Source organism: Barbus barbus, assembly GCF_936440315.1.
Source record: "Barbus barbus genome assembly, chromosome: 8".
In the NCBI taxonomy this organism is placed as follows: Eukaryota; Metazoa; Chordata; class Actinopteri; order Cypriniformes; family Cyprinidae; genus Barbus; species Barbus barbus.
Window position 1 is genome coordinate 2,065,697 of NC_136736.1, and position 22,201 is coordinate 2,087,897.

Below are 22,201 nucleotides of genomic sequence, written 5' to 3' on the forward strand. Positions count from 1 at the left end.
AGTTATCCGTTTTGGCAAATAAACTCAAATGCAAATCAAAGTCATATTAGTCTTAAAATTAATTTGCAATTTAAAAAAGAACAATTCAGCCTATTCTTCATTAACTAAATAGTTATTTATTTATAATTACATCACACGCACACACAAACACTGTTTGGTATTCAGAAATTTAATTTATTTTAAATTTCATCCTAAACGTTGTTTGGAGACTTTTATTCTACATCGTGCCCTACATCTTGTTTCCGGTTACGATCAGGCTGAAGATATGGCGCAAGGCAAACAGAAATTTAAAGCGCAGCGACCCGGAGGAGCTAAAAAGCAACAACACAAACCGAAAGGACTCAAGAAAGGAGGTAAAAAAATCACGTGTTCTTGAACAGACGAGTATTCTGAACGTAAAACAGCGTTAAATACATATTAGCAGTGCGAACGCGTTTGAGTGCGTGTTCGGCGCGCATGCGCAGTTCAGTGTGCTCGCAGTGATGTCTAATCCTCTTTATTCCAGGAAGGATCATCGCTCCCAAAAAAGCTCAAGTGGTCCAGCAGCAGAAACTGAAGAAGGTAAACGTCCACTTCGCTTTTGAAAGCAGTCTGCGTCAGATAATAGCGGTTTGACTGGTGTGTTTGTGTGTTGGGTGCAGGGTTTGGAGGTGGCCATCAGGAACAGGATTGAACAGGAAGTCACACAGAGGGCCAGCAAAACCCTTCACAAGAAACTGAGTGTGCTGAAGACTCCCGCGGGGAAAAGCGGCACAGCTGGACCTTCAAAACCAGCAGCTGGATCATCCAAGTCCAACTGATGACAGGCAAACACTGTAGTCTGCTGTACCGCCGCTAGATGGCGCCTCCATATTAAAAACTGATGTTTGACACTTCCTGTGGACTAATACTGAAAAGTTTGTTTATTTTTGGATAAAGGAAACATGGTGTGGAATCTTAAATATGTACAACAGGCCATGATCTTTTAGACAGTGCTTATTTTATATAATAAAGTATTGATAGGTTTTATAATATCTTCATTTTAACTTTTTTTTTTTTATTGTCAAGGGAAAGCACCACTCTTTTTTTTTTTTTTTTTTTAAATCTAGTTGATTTCATGATTATATTCTTATAATTATATGCAACCCTGGTCCACAAAACCACTCATAAGGGTACATTTTTTAAATTTATACATCATCTGAAAGCTGAATAAACAAGCTTTCCATTGATGCATGGGTTGGACAATATTTGGCTGAGATGCAACTATTTGAAAATCTGGAATCTGAGGGTGCAAAAAAATCTAAATATTGAGAAAATCACCTTTAAAGTTGTCCAAATGAAGTTCTTTCCAATGCATATTACTAATCAAAAATTAAGTTTTGATATTTACGGTAATATCTTCATGGAACATGATCTTTACTTAATATCCTAATGATTTTTGGCATAGAAGAAAAATTCTTTTTGACCCATACAATGTATTTTTGGCTATTCCTACAAATATACCCCAGCGACTTTTGTGCTGCAGGGTCACATTTATCTTTTTCCACTGTTAAGCAGCCGCACTTACTCACATTCTTAGGTTTTCCTGTGGTCAAAGACGTGCTGCTCGTTCTGTGATTGGCTGAACCCTGGGACTCTCTGCCTGCTTTATTTTCTTTGTTTAGCCTCGATTGTCTGGCGACCTTGAGCTTCCAGATCTCTAATTGGCTCTCAGTGCGTGATTGACTGCAAAACACTTCCATTTTGACCCAAATAACTTTATTAGGTTTAAAGATATAAAGTTAGTATATCCTACTAAACTATATTCTACCTGACCGTGGCTCATGCGTCTCTACAGATGAACTACAGATCTAGTCTAGACCTCAGATGCACAGGGTTTGACAGCACAGTGTGTCTCACAGGACTTTGAGAGGCTGCTGGCTGTGAGAGGAGCGCAGGAAACGAGGGAATGAGTCCTTAGCCATCAGGGAGAAGATGCGTTGCTGAGCCTCATCGAACGTGTCTGCTGTGGGATCCTCCATCAGCCCCATCAACGCCTCGCGGGTCTCACTGTCCAGATTCACCTGAGAAACACATCGTATATGAGAGTGAAAACTGTCAAGAACATGCCTGGGATGCCTTTCACTTCAAAACCAGGAGAAAGAAACGGGTCCATTAAGACGTTTTGCATTACAACAATATTTTTTGACAATTTTAAACACATTTTCCTAAAAAGTTAAATACAGTGGTGGCCAAAATTATTAGAACACTTGTATTTTCACCAGCTAAAATTGGTTTTAAGTCAATTATTTCCATATTTTCTATCTATCTTATCAGTTTACATGTCCAAACATTCATTTTTGCTATTAATTGTAATAATCCAGTGAGTTCAAATTTTCAAAAACGCCTAAACAAACTTTTAAGGGGTGTGTCTACTTATGATGCAGAGGAGAGAGAACTCAGTGCACTTGACGGACATTAGCCTAGCCGGACGACGACAGAAAGATAGAGATAACATTAGTGAGTAACATTGTTTCACAGAACTAATCGTTGTATGTGTGGGGCGGAGCTATCAAAATATGGGCGAGACTCTTTTGGGGTAGGGGCGTGGTTCAAATGTCAACATTGGCTTCCAGAAATCGCTTACCCCACCTTTAATTTAATTTACTTAAATTCAATACTACTACTATTTTTTTAATTCGCCCTGGTCTAGAGTATCTGCATTCGTCTCTCACCTCAAGAGGAGCATCAGGGTTGATGAACTGGTTGTAGATGATCTGGGCTTTTGCTGCCAGTTTGGACCCGGATGCGCTCTTGTACTCTTCACAGGCCAGCCAGAACTCCAGGTTCTCCTCGCTGAACTCGGAGCGCAGGAACCAGCGGAACGCCTGGATGCCCACTGCGCAGATACCATTGAACGCTAATTAAGCGAGTTCAGAGAAGTGAACTCATTAAGTCAAATCATTAAGAAAGTCCTCTCACGCTTGCTGTTGAGCAGAGACTCCAGGTCCTGAGGCAGCTTCTCCTCATGCGCTCTGAAGAAAAAAGTAGATGCTTTTTATTACTTAGTTCAGCTTGTTTATGTCTTAAACAACACGTAGGGTTCTGTACAAGTTCAACTTAATCGATATCACTTGTGGAATAATATTTATTACCACAAAATATATAACTTAGACCCGCTCCTGAGAAGGCACTTACAACAGAAATTGATTTAAAAGCAGAAATATAAGCATATAATTGAAAAAAAAAAACATTTACATTAATTTACATCACTTTGTGTATTATTCAGCTGTAAATTTCTCGTTAGACTTAACGGTTGTTTTGGGGTTTACCAAGTTGCGTTGTCATGGCAACAAAGCTTTAAAACTGGATATAACTAAACGAAAAAAAAAAGTTACTACGCGATTTTTTTTTTTTTTTTTAAACCAACATCAACAAACATATTGTTTACATTTTGTGGCTTATTGGAAAAATTATTTTAACATTTACAAATTGGTCCCATTCACTTTGACGGTTTTACGGTAAAGAATCAAACCATAAAGTGTAAATAATCTAGTCAACAACACCTTAACTATAATGATAACCACAAAGGAACGATATTATTGAAATCACTTTCAAAACAATTTTTTTTTTAGCTGATGAGCGATAAAATCATTGACAACCAATCAGAATCCACTCAGCTTTATGGTGAGCCAATCTAGTTACAGTTCTTAGTGTGAACGGGCCTTAACTCCAATCTTTGTTGCTTTTTTTTTTTTTTTTTTTTAAAGAAAAGGAGGGACAGTATAAATAATTTTTGTGGTAATCAACATTATGCAGTTGATTAATCTTAAAGGGATAGTTCAAGGAAGATATTTTGAAGAAAGTTTGTAACCAGGCTGTTTTGGGGCACCATTGACTTCCATAGTAGGAAAAAAAATACTGTGAAAGTCAATGGTGCCCAAGAACTGCTCTGTTTCCCACATTCTTCAGAATATCTTCCTTTGTGTTCAGCAGAACAAAGACATTCATACAGGTTTGGAACTACTTGAGGGTGAATAAATGATGACAGAATTTTCATTTGGTGAACTATCCCTTTAATTTGTATATTGAGCTTTAAATGAGAGCAGTGCACTTGTGTTACCTGTGTTTGTAAACCCACTCCTGCTTTTCGGCCAGGTGGGACAGTTTGACCCTCATGCCCTTCGCCCTGAAACATCAATACACAGTTTCACATCCATTCACAGCTCAATGCTCCAGTATCTGTCTTTCCAAAAGCGCTGATACTCACTTCTCCAGGCATGAGGAGGGGATAGCAGACAGCCCCTTACACATCACACAATGTCTGAAAGAACCTCCAAAAATCGATCAAATGTCTCCGGCTCCGCTTGACTCTCTCTGTCTCTGTGTCCTGCTGTTATATAGTGACATTAATCTGATCCTGAGATCGAGAAACAACACAGACACCTGTTGGGTGACACACCACACAATGACTGTCCATATCACAAGCTCTAATCATTCAGTGCTGATTGCATTGTATGGATGTTATACAGTTGGTGTGGACAGCAGCTGCCAGCGGTTTTCTTCAGAACGCGTGTATCTGTGTGTGTATCACCTGTATTTGTGCCGGGAACAGTAGCTGAAAACAACAGGTGTGCATTGTAGGTTATCTGAGCATGTTCTGTTCATCAGTTCACAGAATAGTTTGTTTCCATGCAGTCACTGTCATTTGTTAAGCTATAATTGTTGATTTTAATGATAGCGATAATGCATTTAAACTAACATTATTGTGGGAGACTGTTGCATAATTTTCTGTTTCAGACCTTGTTGGAAAACTAAACGAAATGGACATGCAAGATGCTGGGGAAATGGACACTGTTGGGCTTCGGAAATGTCAGAGAAGCACCAGAAAAGTAGTCCAAATAACTGGGACTCTATATTTAAAGTCCAAGTGTCTTCATGCAGAAAGATTTGCGAATAAATGCAAATGCAGATGAGATCAGGAAAACACTTAAATTTGGGTCTGTTCCTCTCAAAAGACTTCTATTTAGAGCTTAATAGCATTTGTCCCCGTTAATTTATATGGAACCATACAGCGACATTCATCTAAACTTCTCCTTTTGTGTTGCATGGAGGAAAGAGAGTCAAATGCATTCAAAACGACATGAGGGCGAGACATTTGAGGTGGTCAGACTGGTTTGTGCAACATAGTTGCTGTTTTTGGAGGTCTACTAGGTCTAACCAAACTGACCGAGATCTCTAGCAGATCAAAATCAAGCAGTTTAGCTTATATAGACCAGCTTGAACCAACTATGGCCATAAATGAAAAGTTTGGACAATCTAACAAAACCACCTTAGGATCTGTCATAGATATTTCTTTCAGTTCGGCTATTCTTAAAAGCCAGCACTTCTACCATTTGTGACCCTGGAGCACAAAGCCAGTCTTCAGTCGCTGGGGTATATTTGTAGGAATAGCCAACAATACATTGTATGGGTCAAAATGATCCATTTTCTTTTATGCCAAAAATCATTAGGATATTAAGTAAAGATCAAATTCCATCTTGTGAATTTCCTATCGTAAATATATCAAAACCTCATTTTTGATTGGCAATATGCATTGCTAAGAACTTCATTTGGGCAACTTTAAAGGCAATTTTCTTAATATTTTGATTTTCTTTGCACCCTCAGATTCCAGATTTTCAAAAGCTCTGTATCTCGTCCAAATATTGTCCGATCCTAACAAACCATACATCAATGGAAAGCTTATTCATTCAGTTTTCAGATTATGAATCAATCTCAATTTAAAAAAAATATATATTTTGTGGTCCAGGGTCACAATTGTTCTTCTGCTCACACTTCTGATCTATCTGTCTGATAAGAGTCAGTAGAAATGCTGAAAAATATTCTAAATATAGCCTACTGCTCCCATGCAAACCCATGCACTTCCTCCTCCTAAACCTTAATTCTTCATGAACCCTCAGGAAGTGACTTCATAAGCCAAGCAGCCTGAATCAAAGTAACCAATCACCCTTGTGAAGAGAAGATAATGTTCCGTGCATGACAGATGATGTATTACTCAGGTCGCTGAGTGTGTGAGTTATTTGAGTGCATGAGCTGTATGTCATTTATCTGCAGAGCTGCTGCATTCAGTTCATTGCGCATGATTTAACACGGTTTCTCTGTTCAGGACCGGGATATTTTCGGTCATATGTGAGTATGTTGGCAGAAGGAAGCCCCTCCTGAGGGTGTAATCTGAAGCCGCAGTTGTGTCGGTGAGTTGCGGCAGCAGTAGTCACTGCAGTTCTCGGTTTTCACACGCGATCTTCATGTTTTGACGCACAAGGACAGCGTGGTGTTTTCAGCTCGCCTTAAAATGTCGCAATGCGTGTGGATAAGAAACAGCTAGCGCCTGGGTAAGCTATCTTGGAAGTACTGAATGCATGATTGCGAAAGCTTCCTGGTTCGCGTGCAAAACAGCTGTTTGACACCATCTGCGAAACGCGAGCTCTCAGGACGCGACGCGGTTTGTTTCGCTAACAGTTCCTTTTTTGGACGCACGCAGAACGCAAGATGTCTCTCCGAGGCTGACCGTGCGTGGAGAGCATCATGTGGCAGCGCGGATGCCGCTCGGGCTGGACGCGGGCGCGGTGCCAGGACAGCGGGGTCGATCCTGAACGCGAGCAGCTCTGGACGGAGCTCTTCGCGGAGCTGGATCTGAACAAGGACGGACGGATCGATGTGAACGAGCTGCGCATTGGACTCGCCGCGCGGGGGATGTCATTGAGCTCGGTGGAGGAGGTATGGAAGAAGCCCAGTCATAACGGAAGGGTATTTATAGTACAGGATAACTGTTCGTTAATTCATAGGTTTATGATTTAACGTGGAGATAATAACCTGCACCTTCAGGTCACGTGATCATCTGAACACTGAAAGCAAAAATTCCGCAGTACGCGATACTATCGCAGGCAGCCAATCAGATTGTGTCTGATGCTTAATATTCAAGAATGCAGAGTGCGATTCGGGCCAATGAGGTTTCGCAGTGGGCGTGGCTACTCCGCGCAAGCCGAAAGATAAAAATTGCGTCGCAAACCTTACGCTGTCCACCCCAAAGGTGCGTCCTAAAAAGAAACAGTGCACTTTAAATAACTGGATAATGCAGTTAGATAAGTGTGAAATGTTGGACATAGTTGTGGCTAGAAGGGATACAGCTCTGACCGGAAACTAACAATGCAATTTAATTTTCTACCTACTAGCCTATTAGATTGTGTTTTAGTAACGTCTACGCCTACCCCGACCCTAAACCTACCCCTTACAATAATACAAAAATAGTAATTATTGTTGTACAGTGTGACACAAATTGCGCTATAATGATACTGTGCATTATTAATGACAAAATAACCTTATAAAATCCATATACCACATGGCGAAGTACATAATGCATAAGTACATAATGCATAAGTGCATAGTTTATGGTGAGTCATTTGGGACACTTACATTTTTTCAACATTGAATGAAGCTATTTCCTGTGAATGTGCGAGACTTCCGGTTCATTAGTGCTATAGTTAAATAACTAGAAGAATTCCACAGTGCAGTAAGCGGTATTTGCACTACAAACCAGTGTGTTTATGATTAAGATAACAAATTAGACTGATGTGAGAGCAAATATATTTTTGTCACATCAAGCGTAGTGTTTTTGTGCAGCTAAAATGACTGGACGTGGAAGTTTGTGCATTACAAATAAGGTGGATTGGCTACACTAAGTACATTAATGTCATGTTAATTGAAACAATTTCTGTAGATTTTAAATTTGAAGGAAATTACATTTCCAATGATGCGTAGCTGCTTTTAGTGCACTGCTATTACACTACAAAAATGGCTTATAAGAATAGTGCAGAAGTACACAAAATGGGATAAACCTGTAGAAACTACAATATTTAATAGGTTATATGATCATGTAAACAGGATTTCAGGCTGTTGAGACACAGTGCTCCAGAAATAGAAAGCAGACAGCGACCAACAACAAAAAAATAGCTGGTTGGGATGGCGCCTGATGCTCAGCTCAGATTAGACAGATGTGCTGGAGCCATTAGTGAGAGTATAACGCATTATGTAGCTGCTTACTCAAACTCATAATGCTTCATATGATAAAAGTACGACTGCACAGCAAGATTCTTGTTTCGAAGGCCTCCATGTCGAGGTCAGGAGCAGGGCAGATTAGAGCACTGTGTTACAGCACTAATGAACCAGTTTATGAGCTTAATGATCTCAAGGTCAATGGCAGGAACAGAGCTGCTGGCATTAAATCAACATCACAGGGTCTCCAGCTGCCATCTGAAATAAGGGTTTACTGCAGACTAGCGTGTTTGCTAAGTCAAGAATCACTATTTTTTGCTCATACGTTGGTCTAGCCATTTGAAGAAATAATTTACACCAAGTTGTGCATCTCTAATCGATTAACTGCTCGCTAAAGAAGTTAGTGATATAATGCCAGCAGGTCAAACCCAAGGCCTAGGAAACAATGAGAAACCAGTCCTTTGATGATCAAACAGACACACACAGATGATAAATGAATCTATGTGATCTAATCTCTCCACGCCGTGCTGCAAGTAACTTTTAAAAGTAAGGCATTACAATATTGTTTTACTTTTTCTGGAAAGTGATGCATTGCATTACTTTTTGTCACTTGGGCTGGACTTGCATATGTATTTTTAATACCAAAAAACAAAAGGGTATATATTTGGCAACTGTAAAGTGAAATGAATAAGCCTCAGGCTGAAAGAAGTGCTTCTGTCTCTGCACCTCACTCCCAATTTCTCTCAAGACGGGGACAGAAGTCAGTGAATAAATGGGAAAACAAAGTAACTTACTTATTTGAAAAGTAACTCAGATATTTTCTTGTAAATTTAAAAGTAATACGATACTTGAAAATGTAATCTGATTACATTACTTGTAATGAGTTACCCCCAGCACTGCTGTTTACAACATACTGTGTAAATACAGTTTATTCAGCTTAAGTGATTAGACTATTGATCTGTTTGCCTGGGACAGTCTTGTGTCATATTGATTTGTGAAACTTGATCATTGCTGATTTTGTAGTGTGCTTTGCTTTTTGAGGTTTGGATGCATGAGTGCATGTGTTTGTATTTGCATTATGCATTATGATGAATGATATTGGCAAGAAAGTACTAAACTTCACACATAGTCTCACAGAAACACACATGTAGGCTGCACAATGTGCAAAAGGTCAGCTTCTTGGAGTGGATCCATGTGAGAGGAAATGTCATGTGACTGCTGGCTCACGTAAATAAACACAACACCACACACATGGGTATTTATTTTGTAGACGTCTGCCAGCAGAGGAGAATAAGCTTGTTAAATGAGTGAAATTAGTGGCATAGTTGCAGCGTGATTTGCCCTGTAACATACCGAGGATTGTGGGAATAATGTCTGGTTTGAATGAGTTTCACAGTAAAGCACTTTGTGTGCATTTAAAGTGACAGTAGCTTTTGTGTCGTGATTAATTTTAAAAAGTTCTGCCGAACTGAACGGTTCCCTCTAATATGATTTATTATATTAGTCAGTGTATTTTAGTCAATTTCCTCCCCATAAAACACCAGAATGTAGGATTTATCTCATTGAACCCTGAGAGCTGCAGCGAAATGCCTCTAATCCTCCTCGTTTGCACAGCTCAGTACAAACACGTTCAGACACGCTACACTGGGAATCTGAGTGTTGTGGGACGACACCCTGAAAAAACATGTGGTGACACTTTCACGTGAATTAAATTTGGACAATGTATTCTTACCAAGATGCATGTTTATTTGCACAACTCTCTCAAAGTACAGAAATTCACATCAGGAAGATTTAAACTAGCAATTATGTGGATTTAAACAGTGATTAAGTGTATATAAATGAATTAAACGCATTGTGAAGCTACCGTTTTGTGCGCTTGGCTTTCTCTGTACATTTATTTTGTTAATGCATTTAATTAGAATGAAATTAACCTGTGTTAAGATTCAATGATTAAAGGGAGATTTCACCCCAAAATTAATTGATTATTAATTAAACCTGTTATTTAAAACTTCTATAACTTTTGTTACTTTCATATTTGGAAATAATTCCACTTCTGCAATAATCTGCTGATTGTCTTCTTTAAAAAGTGTCAACCTGAAGTCTGTATTGCAAAGTGTTGATGAATTATAACAGTTTAAGTCTGGATAGTGCACTTTCATGTATATGTTAAAAATTGGGGGGTGTCAGTTTAGGGGTCTGATTGCTCATGTTTGTTGTTGGTGCTGTGGGCCGGTGGCTTTGCATGGTTTTAATGTGCTTTTCTCCTTCATTTGCACCCCATCCCACCTTTCCTAATGATCCTGGCATCCCTCCATTTCTCTCTCTCCCCCGCTATCTCTCTGTATATGCCCTATATTCAGCAGGTTGTACAAGCTGGAGACGTTAATCATGACGGTCAGCTGGATTTTGAGGAGTTCACCGAGTATCTGCGTTCACATGAGAAACGCCTTCGACTCATGTTTCGCAGCTTGGACCGAAACAATGACGGTTAGTTTCTTTTAACTTCACAGTATTATCAGAATCAGTGTTATTTTAGTATTATTCACTGTGTATTCTATTACAGTATGTCTTAATATTTCAAGATTTCATTTCAATCGACTACAGTGATATTTAATAGTTTCAGGTTTATTTAATAACAACACTGGTCAGTATACATCATTTTTATGATCTCATTTTACTTTTACTTTGTTACAGATATGATAATGAATAATATTTGCCATATATATCCTCATAATAACCCTACAATCTATCCCATTACATAACAAAACATCTATAACCTTATATTATCATTAGGATGTGTGATCACTGTTAACATTGTACCATCACAGTACCATTAGTAACTGGGTCATTCTTCAATTGGGGTGGCAAATGAGAGGCAGAGTTTGTTTTTTATATTGCTATGCATTTAAAATTAGTTTAATATGCAATATCCATTGAAATTACAGCTTTGATTTTTAAATAATTTCAGTCAAACACTGGTGACACAGCCACTTATGTATAGGTTATTTTGAAGTAACACCACAGACATTAATTTGGGGGACACAACTTTAAAAAAATTGTACGTTAAATAAAATCTATATTCACATTATACTTTATTTGTGTTAAAAATTGTTGCAATTACATTCCATGATACCTCTCTAAGGTATGGCAGGAACATCCATATTTTGTTACAAATCTCTAAAACTCAATTAAATATGTTTTTTAAAATAAAAATGTAACTATAGTGCACAAATTGTTTCCCCTACAGAATACAAACATGCATACATTTTATAATTTATTGGTATTTAAAGTTTATTTCAACTGTTGTAAAGAGCCACCGCAATTGAAGAATGACCCAACTGTGCTATATTAGCATATGTAAATTACATTAGCACTGATTTTACATCACTGTAATCATCTGTACCCTCACAGCATCATTAGCAGCGTTGCTATGGTGTCTACCCTCAATTTAGCATTAGCATTTAGCATCCATACAGTTCAAAAAAAAAGTCGTGACGTATTGTCAAGTATGGTGACCCATACTCGAAATTGGTGCTCTGCGTTTAACCCATCCAAGTGCACACACACAGCAGTGAGTAGTGAACAAATCCACACACACACACACACACACCGTGAACACACACCCGGAGCAGTGGGCAGCCATGCTGCAGCGCCCGGGGAGCAATTGGGGGTTCGGTGCCTTGCTCAAGGGCACCTCAGTCGTGGTATTGAGGGTGGAGAGAGCGCTGGACATTCCCTCCCCCCACCTACAATTCCTGCCGGCCGGGGGCTCGAACTCGCAACCTTTCGATTACTAGTCCGACTCTCTAACCATTAGGCCACGACTTCCCCCAAGCATAGACATTAATGTTAGTGATGTTGCTACATCACTGTTAGCATATATACCCTCATAGTATCATTAGAAGCTATGCTACTGCAACGCTCTTAGCGGCTATATATTCATTTTTAGCTCTGGTGCCTAAATACTCTTAACATCTGTAACATATTAGCATCAGAAGCTATGATATTGCTGTTAGCACTTTTACATCACTGTTAGTATCTCTACCTCATATTAGCATCAGTTCCATTAAGTCCGTATTGATCTATTATCTCATATTTCAGTACAGTAACACATTGTGTTTTGTAGGTGAACTGGACGTGGGGGAGATCCAGCAGTCGTTACACAATCTCGGCGTGGACGTCACGCTGGAGCAGGCCGCAAAAATCCTGCAAAGGTGTGTCTTTTTGTACTTGGCATGTATGTAAAGTGCATGTATGAACTGCTGGTTCAGAGGAGAGCTGGTTCGCGACTGAGCCTGGTTTCTCCCAAGGTTTTTTTTCTCCATTTTGTCACCGCCGCTGTCGCCTCTGGCTTGCTTAGTTGGGGACACTTCATTTCCAGCGATATCGTCGACCTGAGACACTATTTAAACTGAACTGAGCTGGATGATGACATCACTGAATTCAATAATGAAATGCCTTTAACTGAAAATATATTTTTTAATCTTTTCATTTTACATTATTGCTTTGACACAATTTACATTGTTAAAAGCGCTATATAAATAAAGGTGACTTGACTAAAGTGCTTTTCAGGTGTGATTTTCTGACATGCAGTACTTGTGAAATGTGTTGGTACAGTATGGATAAAGACCATTCCATGACCATCGACTGGTTCGAGTGGCGAGATCACTTCCTGTTTAACCCTCTGCACAACATAGAGGAAATCGCTCAGTATTGGAAACACTCGGTGGTAAGAAGCAAAAACTGAAACAGAGAGGTTTTCATGACTATAGATTGAGTAACTCCTTTCTTTCTGTAACTCCACTGTTGTGTATTTGTTTGTGTAGATGTTGGACATCGGAGAGCATTTGACGGTTCCAGACGAGTTCTCGGAGAAGGAGAAGCAGTCGGGGTTCGTGTGGCGGCAGCTGATGGCAGGAGCCGTGGCGGGATCGGTGTCCAGGACAGGAACCGCGCCGCTCGACAGACTCAAGGTCTTTCTGCAGGTGAGACGCCGCTGGTCTGGGATCAGTCACTTTCCGTCTTCAAACAATGAAACCATCTGATGCACGTTTAATGCCAGTTTCCCGTTTAGAGTTGCCTTTCAAGGATTTCTCTCAAGATACTTTCAAAGTAGTTCCCGCATTACAATCTAGCAAAAGCTGTGGCTTGTGTGAACAAAAAAAAGGACCAAAAATGACATGCTAAGATACTAGCAATCTTCTTTATTCTTATAAAGTGCAAAAAAACGTGCTCAGTGCATGCTCAAATCAACAAACCTTTTATTTGGATACATTGAGTTTTTTCCTCTTTGGTGGATACTATCGTGTGAACAAGGATAAAAGATGAAAGGCATCTAACTAACTACAAGCATCCATGATGATATATTTTATAAAATAATAATAATAATACAATTTTGAATTAGTTTTTATTAAACAAAAAATTGTTTTAATAATTTTGTGCTTTTGTAATTTTTATGTTTAATTTATTATTTTATTTTTTTAAATATACCTGTATCGTTTTTATATATATTTTTTTATTTCAGTTTTAGTTATTTTAGTATATCAAGTTAAACTAAAAGAAAATGATTAGTGTTGCTTTGGCAACTAGCTGAAATGAAAAAAAAGTTTAAGATTTTTGTAAATTTATTTTTTCAGTTAATGTTTCTTTCATTTCAGGTAACAATTTTTTTTTTTTTCATTTTAGATTTTTTTAGATTCAGTTAATTACTAAAGCTTTAGTTAACTAAACCCTGAACCAAACCAACCAGCTACATTGTGAATTATTACAAACTTTGATCTGATGCAAAAAGTATTTGAAAATCGGACAAAAAGACAAAGGTACAATACTATGTATTTAGCAGCATTAATGAAGGAAAAAAACTACAATTCTGAAAAGCATTGTGAATGACAGGAGAAATATGAAACTATGGATTTAAAGATGTTGATTATGTATATAGAAACATTTTATTTTTATTGCAAAATATGCATATTATTATCTGATTGGTAGCGAGTCTGTGCAGAATTATGGGTAATGTAGTTTTTCACCGTTGTTGAACATGATTATTTGAAAAATAAGATGAAATAATGTGGGCTGATTGCTTCAACAAAAGCATAAACCATCGATTAACAACCTTGGAGCTTACAGTAGGTCTGTCTTTAAAGGTTTATGAGTTACTATAAAAATCAGTTCCTCTGTGAATAAAATGAAAGAAAGTTTTACTTTCTGAACCCAACTGTTGCACTCTATATTTTCAGCACCACACTGACCCCTGGAGGTCATCTTTTTTAGTTCATATGTTTAGGTGTGTTTGGGTTATAATGTAGTTAGACTGAAGCTTTACATTAAAACTCATCTGAATTATGTTCTGATGGTCAGGTGCACGGCCAGAGCTCTGATAAGGGGAATGTGTGGCACAGTCTGCGTGCAATGGTGAAGGAGGGTGGCCTCACTGCGCTGTGGAGAGGGAACGGCATCAACGTGCTGAAGATCGCGCCCGAGACAGCCATCAAATTCCTGGCCTATGAACAGGTACGGCTCTGTCTTTTACACTCAGCCCATGTGGACAGCGACTCAAAACTCAGCCCGCTTTTGTATGTGTGTCTGCAGATTAAACGCTTGATGAGAGGCAGTAAAGAGGTAGGAACTCTGAAAGTTCATGAGAGATTTGTCGCTGGATCACTGGCTGGAGCTACAGCTCAAACTATCATATACCCTATGGAGGTAAACACCCACACACACACACACACACACATACATGACAGCTGGTTTCTGCACACTCTGAACGTAAAGGTCACTATTATATATCAAGGCCTCGCTGTCATAACACACACACACACTTCTACATGTCTGCTCACATTACTAAAGGCCTCACGTAAAGTTCAAGCACACTAAAGAAAGTGCTCTGCGTTCAGCGGCCCATTTAAGAATAAAGCAGTGAGCTGTGAATGGCTGTGGTTAATGGAGTGTGAAGTGGAGTCCTGGAAAGACAATGGACTTAAAAATGTTGGCATTAGCAGAGTTATAAATATATATATTAGGGCCGGGACTCGATTAAAAAAATTAATCTAATTAATTAGAGGCTTTGTAATTAATTAATCGAAATTAATCGCATTTTAATCGCATATAAATATTTGACCTGAGAACAGTGAGAAGTAAGTTTTTTTTATATGGATTTTTAAATTTCCCATCCACAGGGCCAACCAAAGCGGTCTCATCAGCTTCTTTGTCCATGTTCACTGTGGTTTGTTTTTGTCTGTTTCTCAATATGCGTTCTTCAGCGATCTTGCGTCCTTGTGTTCTCGTTAACCGTCGAAGTTCAGTTCCAATTCTCAAGAACGCAAGTACAGAGGATGCATGAAAGTGCCCGGATATGTTCTTGAAACTGAGGATGCATCGAGTGCAGACTTGAGAGAATCGAGCCGTTAGAAATCCCAGAAAACGCTGTGGGTGGCCGGTGTACGGAAGCCTGTAAGCTTTAAAGTCGCTCTCACAAATAAGATTACATTATCTGAAAAAAATATTTTTTTTAGCTTGTTGATATTTATACAGACTCAAAGCCTCATCTCCTGAGCCACTGCACAAAGGAACAAAATATATCCAACACAATAAATAAATAAATAATTTTAATAAAGTTCAAATAGTTTTCAGTTTACACATCTGTTAGGCTACGTTTACATTAGTGCATGTTCATTTTAAAACACATAGCTCAGACAGAATCATCATTTCTAGGTTGTTAAAGACTAAAATAAATGTTAAATCTTCATCCACTTTCATAAGTAGGTGTTTTATTTTCTTTCACCATGTTTTATTTTTATTAAATTCTGCTGTAGTATGTCTAATTATTTGAATGCATAAAAACAACTTAGTTCATTTAAATTTATTCTTAAAATAGCCTTATGAAATGTTTTATTTTTCCTCAGAAATTCTGTGTTCTGTATCTGGTTTTCAAATGAAGACATAAAACATTCATTTAATTTCTCTTTAAATTATTGAAAATCAAAGTTTATTTATTTTGGCAAACAAAGGGAGGTTACTATTAAAATTAAAACATGGAATAACTGTTGTGTGATCATTACTAAAAAAAAAAAAGTTTTAATAATTTTAATAGCCTAGTAGTAGCAGTATGTACTGTCTGCTGAACAATATTAATACCGTTAATATAAAAACCGAACTTTTATTTTGACGGGTTGCCTGGAATACCTTTACAGTTCTGTGTGTGTATATGAGATGACGCTAGTTTTACTCGAATCAAACGGTAAAATGCTCATGAAGTGACTCTCAGAGCAGGTCTGGAGATGCTGTTCATGTCCTCATTTAGTGAGGCGGCAGACGCTGAAATGACCGCGAGCGTCACGCGAGCTTCAGTCTGTGTATAATAAACAAACCGCGCGATTTAAAGAGCTGACTGCTCCGTGCGATTTCGAAACGCTCTCGCGGAGGTCAAACACTGATCAATCTGCACGTCGCCGTTTCTAGTCAAACACAGAGTGATGCAGGCTTATTGGCTCACTGATGTGATGAGATTAACCCCTTAGGTATCGAAATTTGGTACCGAACGACAAGACGTTTTTCGATACTCGGTGGTATCGAGGCAATTCGGTCGGTGCCTAACAAGTATCGAACTAGATACCCAGCCCTAGCCAAGACCGGTCTCCACGAACACAAGTCCGTTCTGACGCTAGTTGATGCTCCAGTATAATCGGTCCGCCGAAACTCATCCAGTGAGAAACGTTCCGCGGTGCAAAAATAAGTGCGATTAAAATGCGTTAAAAAAAATTAACGCGTTATTTTTGTGTAATTAATTAATCTAAATTAACGCGTTAAAGTCCCGGCCCTAATATATATATATATATATATATATATATATATATATATATATATATATATCTCTCTTTAATAACTAATCACATTTATTAATAATAATCACTATAAACAATACTTGTCAAGAATATAGTTTATATATTTGTTGGTAAAAAAAAAAAAAATAATAATATATATATATATATATATATATATATATATATATATATATATATATATATATATATATATATATATATATTTTTTTTTTTTTTTTTTTTTTTTCATTCATTTACAAATTATAAATTATTTTAATATTTAATAAAAAACATTTTTTTTTAATTTACACTGAGAACAATCAGTAGTACACTACTATTCAAAACTTTGGAGTAATTAAATTTTGAAAAACACCTCTTCTGTTCACCAAGGCTGCATTTATTTGATCAAAAATACAGTAAAATATTTTAATATATTGTTACAATTTCCAAAAAAAAAATTTAAATTTTTTAAGTATTTAATTAATTTATTTTTTAAGTAATTTTTTAGTAGTAAAATGTTTTTAAGTAATTTATTCGTGTGATCAAAGTTGTATTTTCAGCATCATTACTCCAGTCTTCAGTGTCACGTGATCCTTCAGGAATCATTCTAATATACTGATTTGCTGCTCAAGAAACATTTCTGATTATTATCAATGTTGAAACTTTTTTTTTTTTTTTTCTTTTTTTCTTTTTTTTTTTGTGGGAACAGTGATTGTTTTCATGTCTTCATGCCTCTACATTGATTGTCTCTGTTGTTCTGTAGGTGCTGAAGACTCGTCTTACTCTTCGTAAAACAGGCCAGTATTCTAGTGTGGCGGACTGCGCTAAGCAGATCCTGCAGAAGGAGGGCGTTTGGGCGTTTTATAAAGGATACCTGCCCAACATGCTGGGCATCATCCCGTACGCCGGCATAGACCTCGCCGTCTACGAGGTGTGTGTGTGTGTGTTTGTGTTGAGAATGATTCCTTCATAAAGGCTCTTTCTCACACTGTCTCCTCTCTCAGACGCTGAAGAATGCCTGGTTGCAGCGGCACACGGAAGGCTCGCCCGACCCGGGCGTCCTGGTGCTGGTGGGCTGCGGCACGGTTTCCAGCACCTGCGGTCAGCTGGCGTCCTACCCGCTCGCCCTCATCCGAACACGCATGCAGGCGCAGGGTGAGACACACACAGAATCAGACAAGAGCTGTGCTTACTTCCCAAGCTACAAATGTTAACTTGTGTGGAAAAATGGATTATCACATAAAATATTTGAGAATAAAATTGTCAATTCACAGGAAACTGGTAAAAAAATATCACTAATAAAACATGTGGGTTATAAACATAAAAAAACATAGTTATTGAATTCCAGCTCAAAGTGTGCAGACAAAATTCAACAAAAATGCGGAAATACCAAAATTAAAAAACTATATATATATATGTACAAAGACTAATAAGAATGTCAAAATTACACAACAAAATTACTCAAATTAAAATATAAAAACAATCGAAATATTAATAAAGCTTTAATAACATACTATTGATACTAAAATACCACTAATTCTAAAGGTTTACTGGTATCATAAGAAGTCAAGATACTATTTCCTCTTCTGGTTCCTCAGCGTCGATGAAGGGAGCTCCTCAGTTGTCCATGTTGACCCTCTTCAGGAATATCGTGGCTCAGGAGGGTGTGGTGGGACTTTATCGAGGCATCGCTCCCAACTTCCTCAAGGTCATCCCGGCAGTCAGCATCTCCTACGTCGTCTACGAGCACATGAGGAAAGTACTGGGAGTGGGAACCTGAGAGAGAGAGAAAGACAAGTCATGTGTGTGTAGAAAAAATACAATCAAAGACTTGTTTATTTAAGCCTACAATATATTAAATCACTGGAGTGATGTTCACCAAAAAAACATTGGATGTGAGGAAGAACGATGAACTGAATCCAAACACTGAAATATGCAGAATCTAAGAGGTGCTGTTCTGACCCAATCCAGAATTACTGAGGTTCATGATGTGCTCTTCATGTGTGTTATTGGTCAACAGGGCCCTGGTATTCAGATATACAGGGTACGGCCCTCTGGATGCGGTAAAATGAACGCTTGCGTGTGGGAGACTGTGTGAGCATGTGCTGTACTGTGTGTGTGTGTGTCTGTGTGTGTGTTTAACCCAGTGCACACTACTGAACTCCAAATGGGAATGGACAATAAACTAACTTCCTCCCGCTCAACTTACAGTACAATTGAAAGTGCCTCAGTTTCGAGAAACACGTGTATGTTTTATCTGTGGTCCAGTAATACGCCTCTTCTACTGTACCTGAAACCCTGTGTGCTCCGAAATCACCATGCCAACCAATCAAGAGTTCTAGAACCCTCAACTGAAGATTCCATAACTCAGATTGAATAGTTCACCCAAAAATGAACGTTAGCTAAAAATGTGCTCACCTTCAGGCCATCTAAGATGTAAAGGGGTTTGTTTTTTCATGGGAACATTTGGAGAAATGTAGCATTCCATCACTTACTCACCAATGGATGCTCTGCAGTGAATGGGTGCCGTCAGAATGAGAATCCAAACAGCTGATAAAAACATCACAGAGATCCACACCACTCCAGTCCATCAGTTAATGCACTGAGCAGCCGAAAACTGCGTGTTTGTAAGAAACAAATCAATCATTAAGGCATTTTTAACTTCAAATTGTTGTTTCCAGCTAAAATATGAGTCCTCTATCCACAATATTGCTTTCTGCAGTCATCTTGTCTGAATCAGGAGAGAAATATGCACAGATCTAGCACTGTTTACAGTCCAGTTCTTATAAACGCACAGCTTGAACTGGATTATTGTGATGTTTTTATCAGCTGTTTGGACTCTCATTCTGACGGCACCCATTCACTGTAGAGCATCCATAGCTGAGCAAGTGACGTAATGCTACATTTCTCCAAATCTGATGAAGAAACAAACTTGGATAAACTTGTACAGTTTCAGTTTATGTTCATTTTTGTGTAAATTATCTCATCACAATTTATTTACAGAGACATTAATTGTGCTTGTGTTTCTTGAACAAGGCCTTCACAATAATATTCCAAAGGCGTATTTTTACAGTGGAATTTATTCGAAGCATGCATCCATGCATGTTTTTTTTTTTTTTTTTTTCAGCTAATGTTGCCCTCCAACCCAGTGTAATGGTTTTCTTTCGACTGTTTCAGGTAAAGAACAGTATGGAGGAATGCAAGGCAGAAGTTGCCCCAGCAGTTTTTATTGTGTACTGTATGTGATTTTAACAAAAGTTATTTTAAGGTTATGAATTAAGCTAGATGTTAACGGTAACAAGCAAACAGTAGATGAGTGGTATTGATACACAGTTAATGACCCAACACTGGTGTACTACAAACTCAGTCATCTTACTACAAACTCGGAAGTACTTTTACTCTGTACTTTCAGTGTGTAGTGTAGGTATCTGGATTGGGACGCAGTCTTGGAGTTCAGTTTATAAAGCTGTTATGCTCAATGCATGAGGTACTGTAGCCTACGGTTTGGAGCAGAAAGCCATATGGGTCAATGTACTCTGTGTTTTATCACTGACTGAGTTTATATAGTCAAATAGACTGCTTGTATGTGTTACAATGAAATATAGATTCCCACGTGGAATCTGCGCACACAGGTTTCCATAGAATTCAAGCATTTTCAAGTCTCATGGATTTTTGTTTCTTTTAGGCTGCCCATTGGCACATCCATATGCTACTGCACTACTAAATGTTCACAACACAAACTTTTAGCAAATATATATATGCATTTAAATTCCAGTCTTTATCTTCTGGGAAAACGGACCAAAAATATTGATGACGTCATCCTGCACTCACTGAGTGTATCCAATCAAGTGCTCTCAAGAGCAACAATGTCCCTCCCATTCAGCTGTGACAGACACTGGCTATTTAAATAATAGTTATTTACTAAACTAATTATGCCATCTGTTTCCAAAAGAACCTAAATATTTGCCATGTTTACATCCCTTCTGTAAAATTGACCCACAACTAGTGTGACAAGAGTAAAAAAAAGTTTGCAGATTTCGTTTGGGTCTCCTCATTTCTAGTGCTTTTGTATGCTAACATTATTATTGTTCTTATTTTGATGACGACAAAAATCATGTATGGTCATTATATATTTTTGCTGTTCTTCCGTGTGTTTTTCTTTGAAAGGAAACTAAAGTCTGAATGCATGCAAGAGAATGTATGTAAATTAAATTAAATTAAACAGCACAGAGTCTTTGTTGATGGTCTTTATCACTGTTATAACACCAGGGGCCTGTTTCATAAAACAAGTTTACCAAATAAGACAGGGTTTTTTTCAGTTAGTCTGATTTATTTTGAACCAAATCAACTGATAATAAGTCAGACTAACTGAAATAAGCCTGTCTTATTTGGAAACCTTGTTTTATGACAGCCCCCAGCTCATCAGCTCATTGCAAAAACAATAACAATTGTCATCGTCAAAACATAATACAACAACAGTCCAGGATAACTCAGTCTTTCAGTCCAAAGCAAGTGCCAAGCACTTCAGCAAAGTCATTGTTCTTATTGCTTTTATGTTCGTAAAGAACTCAATAGAATCAAAATACATTTTCGTTTGAATTTTGAATCTTGAAAAAAAGAGGTTTGCATTTAGAAAATTGACATTTATGATATTTAGCTAACAAAATAAGGTGTATAAAATAAGCATCACTTCTGTTTTCACATTCACAAAAGCCAAAAATGACATTTAAGTAAACTGAAAATTAGGATTCACATAACATTTGATAAAGTCAAGAATGTCACACCAAAATGATGTTGTGTGAGAGTAATTCCAGAATAAATGTAAAGACGTTTTATTGTTTTCTAAACAGAAAGAACAGCTGGTATTTTAAGAGAGCACTTATATGAGTAAATTCTATGAATCAACTTAAATGCAATTTCTCTCATTTTATTAGTAATTAAATATTTGTGAGGTAATGACCAAACTTTATCACTTACTAGAGATTACATGAGGCACAGAAATAGACTCCATCTGAAACAAAACTCTCATTTTCTGATTGTTTTTTTGACTTGGATGACAAAAGGCACTGTTTTCCAACAAATGTTTTACAAAGATCCACTGAGTGACATGAGACTGGAAAAGAAAGACCTCTAAGAAGCATGAGAACACATGTGGCACTGCATCAGCAACAACTGCAAACTCTTATTCAGATTGAACCATTTTGAACGAAAAGTTGAGACACAAAAATAATACCATTTTTAAACCAATTAAAAAAAAACAGATTTGTGTTTATACAGTAGATTGTTGTTATTCCAGATTAGATACAAGTGAGGTGTAAAATTGTGTTTAAAAATTGCCTATGAAAAAGAGATCATTTGATGTTATAGTTACA

The 22,201-nt window shown here is 37.7% G+C and overlaps 3 protein-coding genes across 6 annotated transcripts; 2 read left to right on the plus strand and 1 right to left on the minus strand.

Annotated features, from left to right (window-relative positions):
• The first annotated feature begins 232 nt into the window (after positions 1 to 232).
• LOC306873999 (UPF0390 protein zgc136864-like) lies at positions 233 to 875 on the plus strand. Its single transcript, XM_079423647.1, has 3 exons — positions 233 to 353; positions 506 to 561; positions 642 to 875. The coding sequence occupies exons 1-3, from the start codon at positions 266 to 268 to the stop codon at positions 798 to 800; spliced, it is 303 nt and encodes a 100-aa protein (XP_079279773.1). The 5' UTR covers positions 233 to 265; the 3' UTR covers positions 801 to 875.
• Positions 876 to 985: 110 nt separating this feature from the next.
• On the minus strand, positions 986 to 4,378 carry LOC306873998 (regulator of G-protein signaling 4-like). Its single transcript, XM_079423646.1, has 5 exons — positions 4,229 to 4,378; positions 4,082 to 4,147; positions 2,941 to 2,993; positions 2,694 to 2,857; positions 986 to 2,042 (listed from the first exon to the last, which is right to left on the minus strand). The coding sequence occupies exons 1-5, from the start codon at positions 4,270 to 4,272 to the stop codon at positions 1,875 to 1,877; spliced, it is 495 nt and encodes a 164-aa protein (XP_079279772.1). The 5' UTR covers positions 4,273 to 4,378; the 3' UTR covers positions 986 to 1,874.
• A 1,791-nt stretch (positions 4,379 to 6,169) lies between these two features.
• Positions 6,170 to 21,055, plus strand: LOC306874000 (mitochondrial adenyl nucleotide antiporter SLC25A23-like). 4 transcript variants are annotated; one of them, XM_079423650.1, is made up of 13 exons: positions 6,223 to 6,350; positions 6,500 to 6,735; positions 10,374 to 10,497; positions 12,137 to 12,224; positions 12,628 to 12,739; positions 12,837 to 12,995; positions 14,368 to 14,520; positions 14,599 to 14,712; positions 17,593 to 17,760; positions 17,834 to 17,984; positions 18,428 to 18,588; positions 18,850 to 18,873; positions 20,007 to 21,055. In XM_079423650.1, exons 2-13 carry the CDS (start codon positions 6,544 to 6,546, stop codon positions 20,073 to 20,075), a joined length of 1,515 nt encoding a protein of 504 aa, XP_079279776.1. In that variant the 5' UTR covers positions 6,223 to 6,350; positions 6,500 to 6,543; the 3' UTR covers positions 20,076 to 21,055. The 4 variants fall into 4 exon arrangements, with proteins under 4 accessions (XP_079279777.1, XP_079279775.1, XP_079279774.1 ...); XM_079423649.1 differs by having other exon boundaries at positions 6,203 to 6,735; XM_079423648.1 differs by having other exon boundaries at positions 6,212 to 6,735; positions 10,371 to 10,497; positions 20,007 to 21,049.
• Positions 21,056 to 22,201: the final 1,146 nt, after the last annotated feature.